The sequence below is a fragment of the Canis aureus genome, chromosome 34, assembly GCF_053574225.1.
Source record: "Canis aureus isolate CA01 chromosome 34, VMU_Caureus_v.1.0, whole genome shotgun sequence".
NCBI classification, from domain to species: domain Eukaryota; kingdom Metazoa; phylum Chordata; class Mammalia; order Carnivora; family Canidae; genus Canis; species Canis aureus.
Genome location: NC_135644.1, coordinates 29869205 through 29887133, shown reverse-complemented (window position 1 = coordinate 29887133; position 17929 = coordinate 29869205). Strand labels below are relative to the sequence as shown.

General features: G+C 37.5%; 1 protein-coding gene across 5 annotated transcripts in view; it reads left to right on the top strand.

The window, feature by feature from the left end:
- The window catches only part of GALNT13 (polypeptide N-acetylgalactosaminyltransferase 13), a 537911-nt gene that overhangs the window by 499094 nt on the left and 20888 nt on the right, over positions 1-17929 (top strand). For all 5 annotated transcript variants that reach the window (XM_077883057.1, XM_077883055.1, XM_077883056.1 and 2 more), the window contains one exon: positions 2528-2626. In XM_077883057.1, the coding sequence (XP_077739183.1) occupies positions 2528-2626 (99 nt within the window). The remainder of the gene's footprint in view (positions 1-2527; positions 2627-17929) is intronic.

Sequence of the window (17929 nt, the reverse complement as noted above, 5' to 3'; positions counted from 1 at the left end):
ACTTACACTCTGTATCTCTATGTCTTTAAAGTAAATCAAAGAATCAATCAATCTTAAAGAAAAAAATGCCAAATTTGACCTATCTACCTCTATTGTTATCCTACTATTTCAAGCAGCCATCATCTGTAGCTGGCAGGACTGCAAGATTCCCCTTACGTGGTCCTCTGCTTTCACTAATGCCTCCCTCTGGTCTGTTCTCCACACAGCGGCCAGAATAAGCTATTGATAGGTCATCCTCATGCTTAAAAATGCTTCTGTCAAGGTATGTACTGGCCTGAATATGGCTTTGAATCTGTCATCCAGCAAAGAGACAAAATATTATAAATGATTCAGCCTGGAGTCCCTATTAATTATTAACTAGTGTCTCTTCAAGTACTACGAACCTAGCAGAGGTTCAGATTTGAATCAGATTGCATTGCATAGCTTACATAAAAGGTGAATTAATCACTTTGTGAGATATTTATTGCCCTAAGTATTATAGAATTACACTGTTCTATACTTTTTTAGGATAATAAATCCACAGCATTTTATCATTTCTCAAGTTTGCCTTTTATGAAATGTTGACAAGAAAAGTCAATAGAAAGGACCGAAGAATATACCTGTATGTTATGTCTTGATTAGATTATGCGAAGCATAGGCAGACTGATATGCTACATCATATATAAATTGTTACCTTTTTCAATCCTATCTGAGCTAAAGGTCCCCCCAAAATCTTGAACTTTTGGATATAGTCTCCATATCCTCCAGTGCCTGAACCAACCTACATCAGATAACCTAAACCCACCAGTATGGGACTTGCACATGATTTTGCTTCTTGAAGCTTATATCTTTTCTCTTTATTTTCTTTAAAGATTTATGTATTTATTTGAGAGGCGGGGGGGAGAGCACAAGCAGGAGGAGGGGCAGAAGGAGAGGGAGAAGCAGATTCCCTGCACAGGAAGTGGTGGGGCTCCATCCAGGACCTGAGCCCAAACCAAGAACAATGCTTAACCTACTGAGCCACCCAGGCGCCCCTCCTTTCTCTTTAATATTCATGATGTATTCTGTCCTTTCTAATGGATTGCAGCTCAGATTTCTTGAGGAAAGCATCTATAATCCTGCTCTAAATCTCAAGGCATTTAAACAGGGCTTGACAATTCTGCTCAGCTCTTCCAACCCTTCCAAAGTATGAATTCCAATCCCTATTCTTCCTAATTGCTGACTGGGGCCCTAATGCAAATCACACCATTTTTCCCAACTCCAGGAACCATTACTTGACTTTTGGGTTCTACGTCATACAAAAGAGTGATTCACATAAACCTAATCCATCCTCTTTAGAAGTTTTTGATCTTATTCATTTGCCAATATGAAGAAACATGTGGTTAAAGCATAGATAACAAAACAGATATATATGCAAGTAATGTATGAGTGAACAGTAAAATATACATGTTCTAACGAGTCAGAGATAAGAACTTTTCAGAAGCTGAATGGACAAATATAAATACATACTTGGGATTTAGACTAAAGGAAGACTTAAAAACATTCCATTTATTAGAAATGCCATTTTGATTATTCATTTGTGCTTGATTTAGTAATTTTAGCATCTTTAAACTCAATAAATGGCTTTCGCAATTACATGTGTTTCAAATACATATTAACATTACATTAATTATGGAACTAATGTAGTATTTGAGTATAAACCAAGCATCTTATGTTTGGCAATTTAATCTTGTTTTTAAGGAATTTTTAATGTGAAATCGCCATTTAGTCTTGCAGTAGCTTTTTTTAGGGTCAACTCTTTTCCATTACATTTGGCATTAGGAATGAAAAGATTGTATGAATATGTTTTACATATTTACAGAAATAAACAATAATTAATCTTTATTAACATAGGATGGAACATCTAGTAATAAGGCAGTCTAAAAACACATAAATTTGAATATTTAACCAATTTATTTCAATTCCTTTGCATATGTTGCCACAGGAGTTCAAGAATAGACTGTTTTTTTAGAGAAATTTGGCAAATGTCCTAATTTTAAAAGGATTTAGGAAAGAATAATTTGTAATATGTAGATATTTCCTTTCTTTGATACCATGCTATAAATGAGGAGTGCCTCTTGATTAGCTGCTAATGACAATGCCATTGCTGTTCAAATTTACTTTAGTAGGAGATCAGAATTTGTACAAAATTAAGAATAGACAGAAAAAGAAAAAGAAACACTTAAAACAATGAGCTCTTCTTGGAGAAATTTCCTTGCAAACATGTATCATCTTGTTATCAATATACAATTTGATGATACCAGGAAGATTTTCTTATTTTTTAAAAAATATTTCATTTATTCATTCATGAGAGATGCAGGGAGAGAGGCAGAGACACAGGTAGAGGGAGAAACAGGTCCTTGTGGGGAGCCTGACACGGGACTTGATCCCAGGACCCTGGGATTATACCCGAGCCAAAGGCAGATGCTCAACCGCTGAGCCACCCAGGTGCCCCAGAATTTCTGATTTAAATCACTATCTGACTTCTGTTTTTGTGTGTTTCCTCTAGATAAGAAATGTTGAAACCAACCAATGTTTAGACAACATGGGCCGCAAAGAAAATGAAAAAGTGGGTATATTCAACTGCCATGGTATGGGAGGAAATCAGGTAAACTCTTCTCTCTCTCTCTTTTTTTTTTTATCAGCTTCATCTTTGGGGGAAAATATTGCTATGAAAACTATCACAGTAAAACATGACTCACATGCCAATAACAATAAAGTTTTAGCTTAGGAAATTAATGGGCCCTCAAATCAAGAACTTATTTGGCTCTTTTATTACCCCAAGTATCTTAAGAAAGCTTAAGAAAGCACCACACAATTTAATAAATAGGACAACACTTTCAGTGAGCCCAATTAATGAAGATAGCCAAATATTTTAGACATGTCTCATTTTACCATGTATGAGCAAATGAAGGCTACATTTTGCTCTACTAACTAAATAGTATAAAATAATCCCTCAACAATCACGATGTTTTCCCAATCAACATTGGGAAATTAATTCTAAATTTCTAGTGATTATTCTAAATTTATTTTGTCAATGTTTATGTATATCATGTTTTCTATGAATTTCTGAGATTCAGTAAAATTTTAAAATGCACAAATAAGCACACCTGTTATATATTTGCTTTGGGTATCTGAAGATACCCTTTGAACGAGGTAAAAATGTAGTATTTAAACAAAACTGATGGCTGACTAAAAGTCTAGGATAGCTTTTTTTGTGTGTTGCAGTCCAATTATCAGAGATCTGTCATATTATAACAAAGATTCTTGTGCTCTCTTTAAATGTTGGAAAGTGGCTCTGCACATGGATGTCAGATGAAGACTCATGTGGAGGCTGCTTAGCTCTGGGTCTTCAGGTGGAGGAGCCCTGCTGTCATGGCCATCTTGAGAGGCAAAATTTGGAATGTGTAGGAATTCATAACAGAGTTTTAGGTGCTAATCCACTGTAGACAAGTTATCCTCAAAAGTCGAGGAGAAACGCACCAGTGAGTTCTTAATCTAGTTCATTAGAGTGAAATAAGAAAGTAAAAGTTATTCTATGTAGCACAACATCATGGTTATACTGGCAATGCACTGGTAATGCAGCTGAATGTGTCAAGAATCTACAGAGAAAAAGCAATAACCCTACTGAGTTTTGACACCATACTTCAAATAGAACCTGTGTGATTTAATAGAGAACATTCAAAAATGAGATTTTCCTCTTAAACAACAAACAAAAGAAAGATTAAAATCCTAATTTGTATTCCAAAATCTCAACTTAAGCAGAAAGATATTTAAATCAATGTTTTTAAGTTATAGCAAGAAAAATAACTTTGTGAAAGAAAATAGGAGCAATTTAGAGAGAATAATGGCAGAGCATTCAGAAATGGTCCAGCTTTTGTACTGATTCACAATGAATGTGAGAGGCCTCTACTACCCAAACCAATAGAATCCCAATGAATTTAACTGGAAATGGCAAAAAGCTTAATTGTTAGAGGACTAAATGTGGAGGGTTTAATTTTTTTCACAAATGGAAGTAAGAAATCTGAAGGTAGTCCACTCTTGACATTTTTCAGGTCTTCAGTGACTTGTCAAAAGACAAAAAGTTTCTTTCTATTCCTCAATACTTAAAATTAACTCTTATCATCAGCTGATCACATGAGGGCTGCTGAAACTCCAGACATCACATCCACATTCAAGGCAGGAAGAAATCGGGGTAGAGAAGAGCTCTAGTAGCCACGACTGTCCCTTTATTAGGAAAAACAAGATTTCCTAAAGGCTTTACACCCTTCCTTCTAAGTCTCTTTGACTAGAAATACTTTACTTGAATTCCTCTAGCACAAAAACACAGAATATTTTACTAGACTTAATGTGTAAATGTCCTCACAGTCTATGTACCATGGATACTGAGTGGACAAATAGAAGTGTCTCCATAATGTGTTTCAACAGCTTATGAAAAATGTTAATCGATCATCTGCTCCATGATGACCTACAGAATTCCAAAAGCCCACATTATTTATGACATCATTTTGGTTCTAATGCAGGTGAAAATGAAAATAGGTAATGATAAGGATGACAACCTAGATGAATTATCCTCATAGATTTTTTAAGTTGCCATAGTTCATGTTAAAAAGATTACCAGTCATAGACCTGTATTTGTCTAAATGACACAAAACACCTGGATCATCACTGTTGAAAATTACATTATACTGTTAAAAAATACATTATGTATTGTTATAAATTATTCATTTATAAGTGTTCAAATACCCAGAAATAAACTATTCCACTGTACCATAACCTTGTTGGCAGGGACTATGTTTTATTCTTCTCTTCATCTACAGTACTTGGCCACGGGCCTGGGATTTGGTAGGTAACTAATAACTAATAATCAAGGAAATAGATGAAAGAATTCATGGTTAGAACAATAAACTTATACCTCAGTACTATGTAGACATTGCCATAGAATGCTGTTATTGTCATCGTAACCAAAATTATATAAAGACACCGATCTTAGGGATTCATAAATAAAGTGAACACACAATAAGTAAAAAACCCATACCTGCATATATCCTAATGTCCCTACATTATCAACTTAATGGCAAGGTAGAAATTAAACCCAGTATTTTTCCATCTATATAAATAGTTACTCATGTCTGCAGATATGCATAGGAGACAGTTTACAGGAGACCTTTTGGCTGTAACACAAACAATGGACCCAATTCAATATTTACCAAGACAGGAATGTTTAAATAAATTGTGGTGCATCCATAGTATAGAATAGTACATAGCCACCACAGTGAGGGAAAGAGGTCTATACGTATTGTCATGGAAAATTAAAAGGAGGGAAAAAATCTAGAATAGATTTTACTTTGAATGACCTCATTTATAAAAAATATATGTGAACATTTTTCTCTATAAAGCATCTCTAATGTCTATATTTATATAGATGCAACATAATCTGTTAGAAATGAATAGAACTCTACCTGGAATATAGTTACTTCTGGTGAGAAGAATGAGTTCGAATTAGAAACTATACTTTTTACCCCACATTTTTCTGTATAATATGTATTACTTTCATAATTAAACAAAAATAGAGAAAATGACTAAAATAAAAGTATCATTTTAAAGCATTGCTCTAACCTGATTAATTGGGTCAGTTAAGGTAAATTACTTCATATTTTTTAGCTTTAATATTTGATTTGTAAAATGAGTAAAAGACTTTTGCCCAATTTTTTTTCCTCTAAAGATTAGTAAAGTTTAATAACTAACACTAGCCTGTCATATACTCACTATTGCCATTAATTATTCTCTTTACATATTTCCATTTCTATTCTCAATTGTTTCTCTTTTCTCTATAAGAGAAAAAAAAAAAAAAAGCGTCCATTCAGTGGCTAATGCCAGAGGCAAGGTAAACGCACAGCACTTCCTATAGTATTGTTAAGCTTAATGAAATGAATTGCCTTTCCTGTTGTTTTAACGTGTATTGTGAAAAAATTAAACCATCACATAAAACCCTATTATAACTTATACTTTGATGGAACTCAATATTTCTTGGATGATTAATCCTAGTCGGTCCCTAATTAGGGACATATTTACATTTTTTACTTACTTTTTAAAAGAACAGATTTTAGGAATTTATTCTCAGAGCTACCTTCCCTGTTTTTATTTTTATTCTTATGTTACCATGGAAGTGGTATCTATTTTTATGGTTATTTAGTTTAAAATTTTTAAAAGTAGCCCCAACCCATATAAAATATTCAAGTTTCTCACTCCTGCTTTTACACAAAATCCATAACAAATGTTAAGATTGTTTTTTAGCATTTCCACTCAGTTTCATTTCTAAAAGAAGGTGCTTTATGCTTGTGACAATTATCTCTTAACCATTTCTCCTTGCACAAGAGTTTTGGTAATTTTTTTTTTTTTTTTATGTTCTTGGAGATATCAGGAAGAAACTTACTTTTCAGTAGTTGCTGAAAATCTTTTTCTTAAACACTTAAACACTCAAATATCCAACATATTCTCCCTTCACGCCTAGGATCTGCAGGGCTTGGGATATGGTAGGCACCTAGTAAAAACTAGCCACATAAATGAAAGAATGCATGGAAGTTTTTGTAGCAAGAATACTTTAAAAATAAGGCACCAAGTGTAGAATTATTATTACATTCAACATTTGATCATCTTTAGGTATTCTTTTTTTTTGAGGTATTCTTTTAGAACCTTAGTAATAAGAATCTTCTGTCTCAAGGAATAATGACAAAATTAGAAAAAGTCCATTCCTATCTGTTCTTGAAATGCTTTCATTAACAAATAATATGGTGATCATAAAACACTTTCAAAAGCATGGCAGAAATAGGAATTTGATTAAAACTTGAACATAAATTTTTATAAGTGAAAAAACCTTACGGTTTCCTGGTAGAAAGTATGTCACTAAAAGTTATGGGATTGTCTTCTCTATACTTCTGAAAAGATGAAGTTGATTCCTGAAAGCATTTCCATGTCTCCTACAATGCTTATGACTCAGATTTGTATCTTCAACCCCAGCCTCTCTCCTGAACTCTGGAATCTATTGCCAATTAATTATTGGGAATCTCTACAGGCATCTCAAACTCAAATATTTCCAGACTGTGCTCATTTTCTTCTTTCACATAAGCATCCAAAATTGAAACCCAACATAAGACACTTCTAAAGTTTGATTGGTCACCCAATCCTAATATTTGCATGAAAGTAATTTATCTTGATTCCTATCGCTAAGACTCTTTAACTAGGGCCTCTATCTTTGTTGTAGCCTGTGTCTTCTTTCACCTATGTGGTCAGAAAACCTCATTATTTCCACACGTCAAATGGAATTCCATACGTACATTCTGTATATGCCACATTATAATTAAACGTTTATTAAAATCTCCAGCAATTCTCCACTGCCCAATGTTACTAACATAAAAATTCCTTAATTATGTATTCCTTAGTTATGTAGATAAACAAAACCCCACATAATTTCATCCTCATCTGACTTCCCAGCATTGCCTCCCTTGATGTTGTAACAGTTTGTGTGTGTGTGTGTGCTGCAGACATATATCTTATGTCTATTCCCTGTAAGCTCTGTGCATTTTCCCATCTCTGCAGTTCACTGATCCTTTTCTTTCTACTTGCAGTGTTGACCGCATACTACTCCACTCACAAACTTAAGACATATTCTTTAAAACCCAAATAATGGGGGATCCCTGGGTGGCGCAGCGGTTTGGCGCCTGCCTTTGGCCCAGGGCGCGATCCTGGAGACCCGGGATCGAATCCCACGTCGGGCTCCCGGTGCATGGAGCCTGCTTCTCCCTCTGCCTATGTCTCTGCCTCTCTCTCTCTCTGTGACTATCATAAATAAATAAAAAAAAAAAAAAAAACAAATAATGTAGCTTCTTTTTGGCTATCCATTGGCTAACAACTTCTTAAACCTTAACAGGGCATATTTTAATGAATACACACTGTAATTTATTTAGTCAATCTCTTATTATTTATACACAGTACCATTAGTGAATTTTTATTGTTACAGATGAAGCTCATAAATAAACTTGTAGCTAAAATCTAGTGAGCACCATATTTACTTCTTTAGAAATAGTGTCTAGAAGTAAATTTGATAAGTGAAAACTTATGCAACATTATAAGGCTTTTAATATATAGTGACAAATTGTCCTTTTTAAGGTTTTACTTGTCTAATGGGACTAATCACTAAATTACAAAGAGGCACTATGATAAATATTGTACATACATTACTGCTTTTGATTCCCACAACAATCTATGAAGTACTAGTATTATTATCCTGATTTTACTCATGAGTCTAATGGGAACCCTGAGAGATTGGTAATATGATTAGGAGGTAAAGCCAATTTGAATCTAAATCTCGCTGACTCCCCATCAAGAGTACGTGCATTGCATTTGTATTGATTTCCAAGCCCTCGCCCCCAGGATTGTGATGGGAGTAGACAACCCTAAACGGGTATTATATTTTTGCTTTGTTCTGTTTTTCATCTTTGTCAATTTAGTATGGGAGAAACATTTTATCTTATTTTAAATCGTATCTCTAATGTTATCAGTACACTTAAGCAGTTCAAAAACTGACATCAATACTTTGTGTAGATCTTCTAGTCGGGTTTATGCTTTTGTTTTTGCTTACATTTTCGTTGGTGGTTGAAGGAGTTCTTGTCTCTCTTGTCCACTTATAAAAATATTTTATGGAGACTATTACCTTTTGTGATACCTGTTCCAGATATTTTTTCTGATGACATTTTGTTTTTAGTGTATTTTGATGTGCAGACTTTTAAATAGTTTATGTATTTCAATCACTGCTTGCCTTTATGCTTTCTCTTTTTGATGTAAAAATACCATTCTTTTTTAATGAGGTGCTTTTAAGTGATATTTACATCACCTTAAAGGAGCCCATATCAAAATTGGCAAAAAGACCTTCGTCTTACTGGCCATATATTATATCTGACACTATTTTTTATTTAGCGTTTATATAAAATATATTTATAATTAAGTACAAATTAGATTAATATAATATTTATAAAATAACCATTTTTCTTTAATAACAAGTGTCAGTATAAAATTTTTAAAAATCCAGTGATGAATGTTTTCCCTTTGGGTTCCCAAACCTTGGTAATAAAAAGGTGAAAACTCAGCCCCAATACATATTGTACTCATTTTTTCTAAAGACAAAAATATAAAACGGTGGAAAAATACTCATATTTTAGCAAATGCATTTATAATGTTTCTCTTTCTCCCTGGTGCCACTGATTTGGAGAGAGCTAGAAAGCATATGGAAACATTCCATGTAATTTATTGTAGTAAATGATTCACAGGCATTTTTCAAGGTAGCAAGCCTTTAGGGAAGCTTATGCTGGCCATTTATTAAAACCTAGTTTTCTGCCAAGGTAAAGAAGAGATCATTAGGTCTTATCCATACTTTCAGACAAATGTCTCCTCCTCTAAAATGTAACTACTTGTATCTAAGAAGAATCTAAACCTATGCCAATAAACAAATTTTGAGAGTAAACAAATTCTCTCAATACAGACCCTCTCTTAGAAAAAGCTTAATTATTTTAGTAATGCATTCTAATGTACTCACAGATTGTAATGAATACATTCATCCAACGAAAATGAATTGACTTTACAGTTTGCATTTTTATCAGTACTATAATTACTTAGAAGCCCTTTCTACATTAATTTGGTCCCCTTTTAGTAAAGTTTGCACAATAGAATTAAAATCACCAGGGTAAATTTGCAAGTGAAATGAAATGGCCTGGGAGGAAAGAAGGAGCATGTACTATTCATTAAATGTTTAAATGAGCTGGATACAGGCAAGCTAGTGAAGAGCATCATTATTTATATTAAAGGAATATCTAGTAAGTTTGGAAGCGATTGAAATTTGCAGGAACTTAAACGTAGGGTATGATTTTTGTCTACTTTGCCTGGTTAGAGTGTGTCCTGGCATAAAAACAAATAGCAAATCTATCGTGTTCAACCTCCGTCTTTCCTTGGTAGGAGTTACTCAGTGATTGTGAACTTGTTTCTTAAGGTTTCCTATAAAATGAGCACTAATATTGGCCATTTCTTAGATTTATCTTTTCCTCTAGGTGTAATTTTATGTATCTCTACATACCGACAGTTAATATCTGTCACATGATTTTTTTTTTCAAAAGCTATGGAAAAATTGGCAGCTCTAGTTAACCTAGAAAGCAATTTTACTATTTTCCTGTAAAGTACTTACAATTAATTCCCTGAAATTCTACATTCTTTTAAATAAGACACACGTTTGGCTTTGAGCTTTCTAGCTATTCAGTAGGAAGTTGGTTATATGATTCATTGTGTCAATAATATAAAAACAAGCCACCTTCAGAAAGGTTCAGTTATTCCTGGTGTTGAAATGATAAAAATTTCTACTGTAATTCCTGATAAAGAAAGCAACAAGGAGGGATACCAGACTAAACTTAGAGGAACAACAGTCCTCAAGAAGTCTTTTTTGGGGGCTCCTGGGTGGCTCAGCCGGTTAAGCGTCTGCCTTCGGCTCAGATCATGATCTCGGGGACCTGGGATGGAGCCCCAAGTTGGGCTCCCTGCTCAATGGGGAGTCTACGTCTCCCTCTCCCTCTCCCTCCCTCTGTCTCTCTCAAATAAATAAGTAAAATCTTTTAAAAAAATAAAAGTAATCTAGGGAAACAACAACCATATCAAAGTTACATCAGTGTACGTAGCAGGACAAAAGAAATATTTATTCTGTTATTAATCAATTAGTTATGATGTATCATATCATCCTATGCTCTACAGGCCTTAAATTTCTATAGGGTTGAATGTTAAAATATTTTGAGCTTTCTGGGAAATTCAGGTAAGTTTATATTCATTTAATTAAGGGATTCTCAGAATTTTTTTAAGACCTCCCTTAAAAAGTTAAATATCACACACTCTCAGAAAGAAAAAAGTACAATACTACTCGTTTAATAAAATCCCAACACACACACACACACACCCACACACACACTACTTCTCTTATCTCACACCCTCAATAGAACTTTTCTTACTGAGAAAGCTAAGCTGTTAGCACAAAAATCTACTAGATGAAGAATGTTAGCAGCATCAGTCTGTTCCCTTAGCTCACCTGTTTATCTCCTCTGCAGCCCACGTTAAGTACAGACTCCAAGCTTTCCGCTAACATTTCCAACATAAGCCTGACTGCATTCAACCATTTAGTCCCAGCTGAGCTTTTCTCCTCTGCGCTATTTCAATCTTCTGAACCTCATTCCTTTCTCCATTTTATCAAGTGCTTTTCTCCTGACTTAGTATAATTCTTCTTCACTTAACATCTTAGTCTTATTATTACTTTATTACTCTAAGCTATTTCCTTGTTCAAGTAATCTTCCTGCCGACATTTTCGTATATTTAATATTAAAAAATTGATAATGTGAATGCATGAATCTACTATATACAAAGAACGTTAAAGTCCTTTGAAATGACCTCCTGTTTTTCCCCCTTAGACCACACGTATGCCTAAATTTCACTGAAGATATAAATAATTATTTGAATTTACCATTTGAAGCAGTTTATAGTAGATGAGGTAATAATTTCATCTTGGCTTTATCTAGTAGTAAAGGCTACTTTATTAGCTTCTAAGGTGAACAATGTCTGTGATTTCTAAATTAACAGAGTTGGCTAGCCTACTTTTATATTCACCTGGAGCCAAGCAGAATCCATACTTCTAATTACTTGCTTTGCTGTTCCTAAAATACTCTTCATCTTACTGAGTTCTTAATTCTACCATAGTTATTAAATTTTATAGAAGAGAAGTAACAGGTAATGTTACTGGAGAATGTCTCAGAACAATGTGAAAATTTTGAGCAACCTGTCAGTTACCAGAACCTACTGGTTTAAAGAAAAAAAAACTCCGTTAATCAAGAGTTCCTTGAACACTGTATATATACCCAGCAATGTATGGTCACCAAGACGAATGTGAAAATATACCCAAAACTCAAACTCTTTTTTGTGAATAAGGAAGTTGATAAAGATGCTATTCGTTTCATGGACGTGGAGGCCTTCCATAAGTGTCCCTAAGAGAATTTCTTACTGCACTGAGCATTAGGAAGAATGGGTTGTCTCCTGTGAAACAGGTTTTTCTTTTCTTTTGTACTGCCAAACACATGGTTCATCCAGGGGAAATTAAGAGTATTCTCTGGAAAAAATATTTATATTGGCCTTATATTGGATTCTTTTATTCTTGTAAACATTACCATTGTTTACGCAGATGGTTTTTTTTCTCTCATTTCTCACTGTGGGCGTGTTACATATCAATGTAAAATTCTATTCAAGCCTACTTCCACCTTTTTATAAGATGAAATATAAACAAATAAATAGGCACAATCTCTATACTCCATCTTGATGAGAATACAAAACAATCATGTTTGAAACAAAAATATATTTAGATGCCTTTGCCTTAGGAGCCATTCAGAAAAAGGTCTGCTAAGAGCAGGGGTGAGTCTGGAAGGCTTCACCAAGCTGCCGCTGGGCATGGAGAATGGAGCATATGCAAGGACAGTGAGGATACTGGCCCAAATGGAGTAGAAGGTCTGTACTGAGGAGAGAAGAACATTAAGTTTTATAAGGAGAGGAGCTAAGATTATAATAGAATGTAAATGTCAAGCAAGGGAATTTTTATTTGAAGGGACAAAAGGAGCAAAGAGCTTTCAGACTGCAAAGGTTGTCAAAGGAGAGCTTGTAACCTGTTTCTAATACAACCTCATGAAAATACCTGGACATGAACTTGTGTTATTAAAAATGACAAGGTGAATACAGCCCAGATGAAAAGGGCTTTTTATTCTTGTTATTTAGTACCCAAGTATAATTTCACCACAAGTGGGGAGAGACTATAGAACATTCTTTCAGTTCATTTCTTTTATTCTCTTATCAAAGGACTTGATCCAAAAGAGACCAAGAAGCTACATGTAGTATATACAGAAATGATGTTTCCATTAAAGAAAAAAAAGCTTCAGTAGGTTACCATAGGAACAGCCTAGCGTCCATTCCAAGTTCTAATAAAGGATCTTAGTCTAATGAAAACCTACCAGGTAGGTATATTTCCACTCCAACTTTCTAGTTTGCTAACTTTTAAAAGTAGATTTAGGGAATGTTCTTTTTATTTAAAAAAAGTATAAAATGTGTGTGTATCAGTGAGGATATGCAGAATTTTTTTGAGACACTGTTTTTTGCAAAAAAAAAAAAAAAAAAAAAAAAAAAAGCCTGAAAAACTCAGAGGTGCATTTTATGCTCTTTGTAACTTCAAGGAATGGTCAAAGTGGCCTTTATAGCTCACAATGGACAGTGTTCAATCCACGTCTCACACACTGCTAAGAGCAAGTGCCACTTCTATGTGTCAAAAATGGTCACATTATAACTGCATCTACTAAAGAGACCTCTTCTTCATCTTGCCAGGGAAACAAGTGGCCCAAACAAAATTTATGATAGGAGTCTCAGTGTGTTACAGATAAATCTAATCTAAAGATATATCCCCCAATTTTTGACTGAAGTTTTTAGACACATGGTAAAATTGACCTCTGAGATCTCCTATAAAGAAGAATTCCAAATAATTTATGTAGATAATCCCCCTTCCAACTCTCTTGCCCACCTTGCTTGTGGACTGTGCCTATTGAGTTGCTTTCAAACAGTAAAACATGGAAGCTGGTAGTGGTGGTGGTGGTGGGTGACTCGACAATGGACAAACATGGCTGATATCACCCTGGGTAAGTGAGCAAGGCTCTACATCGTAAGTCATGTTGGTAGCATGCAGCCTTGAAATGATGTGATGAGAATGGCACTTCACCTCCATGGTCTTCCTCTCAAAAGCATTCTAACCACAAGATAAAGATTGGACAAACCCAAACTTAGGGACATTCTATAAAATACCTAACCAGTGCTCCTCAAAACTGTCAAAGTCATCAAAAAGAGGAGAATTTGAGCATCTGTAAGAGCAGGCTGAGGAGACATGATGACTCAATGTAATGTGGTATCAGATGAGATCCTGGAAAAAAATGAACATGGGATCAAATGGACTCTTTTTGGAAAAACAGTGAAATCTGAATAGGCTAGAAACGTTTTCTTTTTCTTTTCTTTTCACTTTTTTAGAGTTTAATTTTTTAAAAATATCCAAGAAGCAAATGTTAAGTGTGTGAAAAGATGTGGGATTTGGGGGGCTGATAGGCTACATGTCAGAGACGGGTTTTATAAAGTGAATGAGTGGGGGAATTTATTTCACATTTTCAAGCCCGGGGATGCCTGAGTGGCTCAGCCGTTAAGCACCTGCCCTCGGCGACCCGGGGAGTGATCTTGGAGACCCAGGATCGAGTCCCGCATCAGGCTCCCTCATGGAGCCTGCTTCTCCCTCTGCCTGTGTCTCTGCCTCTCTCTGTGTCTCTGTGTGTCTCTCATGAGTACATACATAAAACCTTTAAGACACACACACACACACACACACAAGCCCCCTCCTCATTTGTAACGAGAGGAAATACAATGCTTATCCTGAAAGGTCATTGAAGAAACACATAGGATGAGGCCTAACTTATCTCCATAAACAATATGTTTAAAATGACTTCATTCTTGCCTAACACAGGGCAGGCCGCCCTAAAGGGCATGGGCTTTCTCTCCAGTACGGGCGGCCCAGCCTCCGGAGCCAGAAGCTTTACCCTTCGCCTGAGCACCTGCCGCAGAGCCGCTCTGCCCGCCGCCCCCCCCTCCCCCCCCCCCCCCCCCCCGGGCCTGATCCCCCCCGGAGGGCCCCGAGCAAAGTGAGGGCGCCGGCGGGTATTATCCCCAGCTCCTTCCCCCCTCGGGGGGCCGCTTATTCTAGAGCAGAGAGCCGCAGCGCTGTAAGTTCTAGTTATCCACAGTGGGCCTAGTTGTAATGTGCTTTGTTAGTTCTTTTTCCTTTCCTACTCCCCTGCTAGTCTTCCCTGGGATCATCTGGCTCCTAAACTACTTGCCCTTGAATCTGTGTTTCAGTCGCAAACTAACTAGCAAACTAACTAGAGCCTGATCTTTGTTTGCGGCAATGAGGAACACCAGAAATAAAAAGGACTACTTTAAGCTTGAAACCACCTAGAAAAATTTAGTTTTATTCGCAGCCAGTACAAATGTTGTAATAATCTGGAGGCTAATTTTTTAAATTATGTCTAAAGAGTAATTTACTTTTACAGATAAGGGGCAGTTGTAACTGATAGAAAGTGTATCTTTGTGCCATCTAAGACATTATAATTTGCCTTTTGAGGCTTTTAATATATTTTATATATTCAATCATTTTTGTCATTTTTATCCAATGCCATATACCAGACTTCCAAGAAGTGCCTAATGATACAGTGTAAGTGCAACCTTTTAAGATAAGACACATTACCAAAATACCGGTAAAAATATATTCAGGAAGGATGGCACAAAGTCTTTCACCATGAATTTGTGGCTAAAAATTCTAAAACAAATAGACTAGTTTATAAAGGTGTCACATGAATGGTATATATTATTGCTGCTACATCTATCTTCCATTTGCAGGCATAAATCAATAAGAACCTCCAAGACCAAATATCTTGGTGCTCCATGGTATCACCCAATGAGATAGTGATAGAGGGAAAGTATGTATTAAATTGCCTATGACTGAAGGAAATTATCCTATCCAATAATCCATTTGACTTTCTTTGCAATTTATATGTGTGAGGATAGATTGTTTAGAGAATAAATATTTAAGGAATGATCTCACCAGGGGAAATATAGCAGAGAATACCATCAAGAGAAAAATAATTTGTTATAGAAAATCATTGCAATGAGAACATGGAGAACAGAGTTCAAGGCAGGTTGGAATAGTGGAGGAAACCTTTACAAAAATGTTGGCACCCAATTAAACGTTTGTGTTTTGAATTCAAAGTTTCATGAAGAGCCTATATGGTTCAGAGAATGCCTAAAGCATAACATACCTAAAAGTATTTATTGAATAAGTAGATGGATGAACGATTGAATGAATAAATAAGCAATAGAGACATCGCATGGGAAAAGATATACGACATCATAAGGATCATTCTAATTTTTGTATGTATTTCCTTTTTCCTAATGGGCACTGTAGCAGTTTTCTATCGCTGTAGAGCAAGACACCACAAATTTGGTGTCTTACAAGAACACAAAATTATTATCTCACAGTTCCCTAAGTCTAATTCAGGTCCAATGTAGGTCTCGCAGAACTAAAATCAGTGTTGGCCAGAGCTGACACCTCACTGGAGGCTCAGGGTCCCCTTCCAAGCTTCCTGGTTATTGGTGGATTTTAGTCCCTTTTGGTTGGAGAACTGAGCTTCCATCATTTTGCTTTTTGGTGTGTAGCTTTTTTTTCCCGTTGGCTCTCCGCCAGGCGTTGCTCTCAGCAGCAGAAGGGAATACTTCCCCAGTCCCCCTGCTAGGCTGGCCCTCCCAAACAGGCAGTGTGTGTCTTCAAGGCCAGTAGGAAAACCTCTTTACGTCGGCTGATTCTAGGTCTTCTATAACATAAAGTAATTGTGGAGTGACTTTCCTGGCAAGCACAGTCTCACGCACACTCAAGGCGAGAGTGTGTATAAAGCGCAAGTATATAGGGATGGGAATCTTGGGGCCACCTGAGAACTCTACCACAGCCACATAAAAACCAGCATCTGCACAGTCAAGCCTGTCTAGTGGGATATCCAATTGGGCTTAAACTTGCAATTTCTATTCTTTGGTGCTACACTGGTAAAGTATGAGTACCTGGAGCATAATGCTTATATATATCAGAGTTCTTAAAATGTAGACTTCCTTTAAACCCTTCAGCAGAGTAAAGTATTAAACATACATAGACTGTAACATCAGTGGTGTTTAAAATGGGAAGATTTAAAGGTGAAGTAGAAGGAATATAGAATAGGAAGGAACAGAAATGTCCCATCTATTATTGTATTAATGAATCCTGCTTACTATAGTACCTTACTCTCTTGCTCAGTAGTTTACAAAGTGAGCTAGAGATCCCAAAGACAAATTGTTTTCATTTTACTTCAAGAAGTGATTCTTGGGCACATATTCTTGTCCTAGAATTGTTTCCATAGTGTTCAGAAACCTATGTTCAGCATTTGTTATTGGGACAGCAAGACTTTAGAAATAAAAGATGAGACCATGTCAGCGAGTGCGGATTACAAGCCTGCATTTTGAGCAGGTAACTAGTCCCGGGGGCAGGGCACGTGGGGGGCGGCTCCGTGACCCGCGCACCCGCTGCTCCTGAGGCCGCAGGGGAGCCGTGTCCTTGCCCCGGGCCCGCCGCCCGGTGACCTGCCGCCCCGCCTGGGCCTGCCGGGGGCGGGGGCACCCAGACTCCGGGCCGCAGCAGCTGGGTGACCCAGCTGGGTGACCTCGAGGCCCCCGGGGTCACGGGGGGGCAGCTGGGTGACCTCCGAGGCCCCCAAGGTCACGGGGGTCAGCTGGGTGACCTCCGAGGCCCACGGGGTCATGGGGAGAAGCAGCTGGGTGACCTCCGAGGCCCCCGAGGTCACGGGGGTCACCCGACTCCGGGCCGGAGCAGCGCGGGGGGCCTGGGGGCGCACGTCCGCAGTGTCGGGGCCCAGCAGAGGCTCCGGGCGAGAAGCCAGTGCGGGTGACGGTGAGGCCGCGATGAGGCCGCCCCGCGGAGGTGCCGGCGCCGCTCAGTGTGGGGGGCAGCGCGTCGCGGCTGCTGGCGCCCCAGGCCCCGGCCGGGAGCTCCGCGCGCAGGCCGGACAGACCCACGGCCCCTGCGCACCCCCCCCCACCGTCGGGGGCTCCCCCCAGGCCTGCTCCCCCCCCCGTCGGGCCCCCCCAGGCCTGCCCCCCCCACCGTCGGGGGCTCCCCCCCAGACCTGCTCCCCTCCCGTCGGGCCCCCCAGGCCTGCCCCCC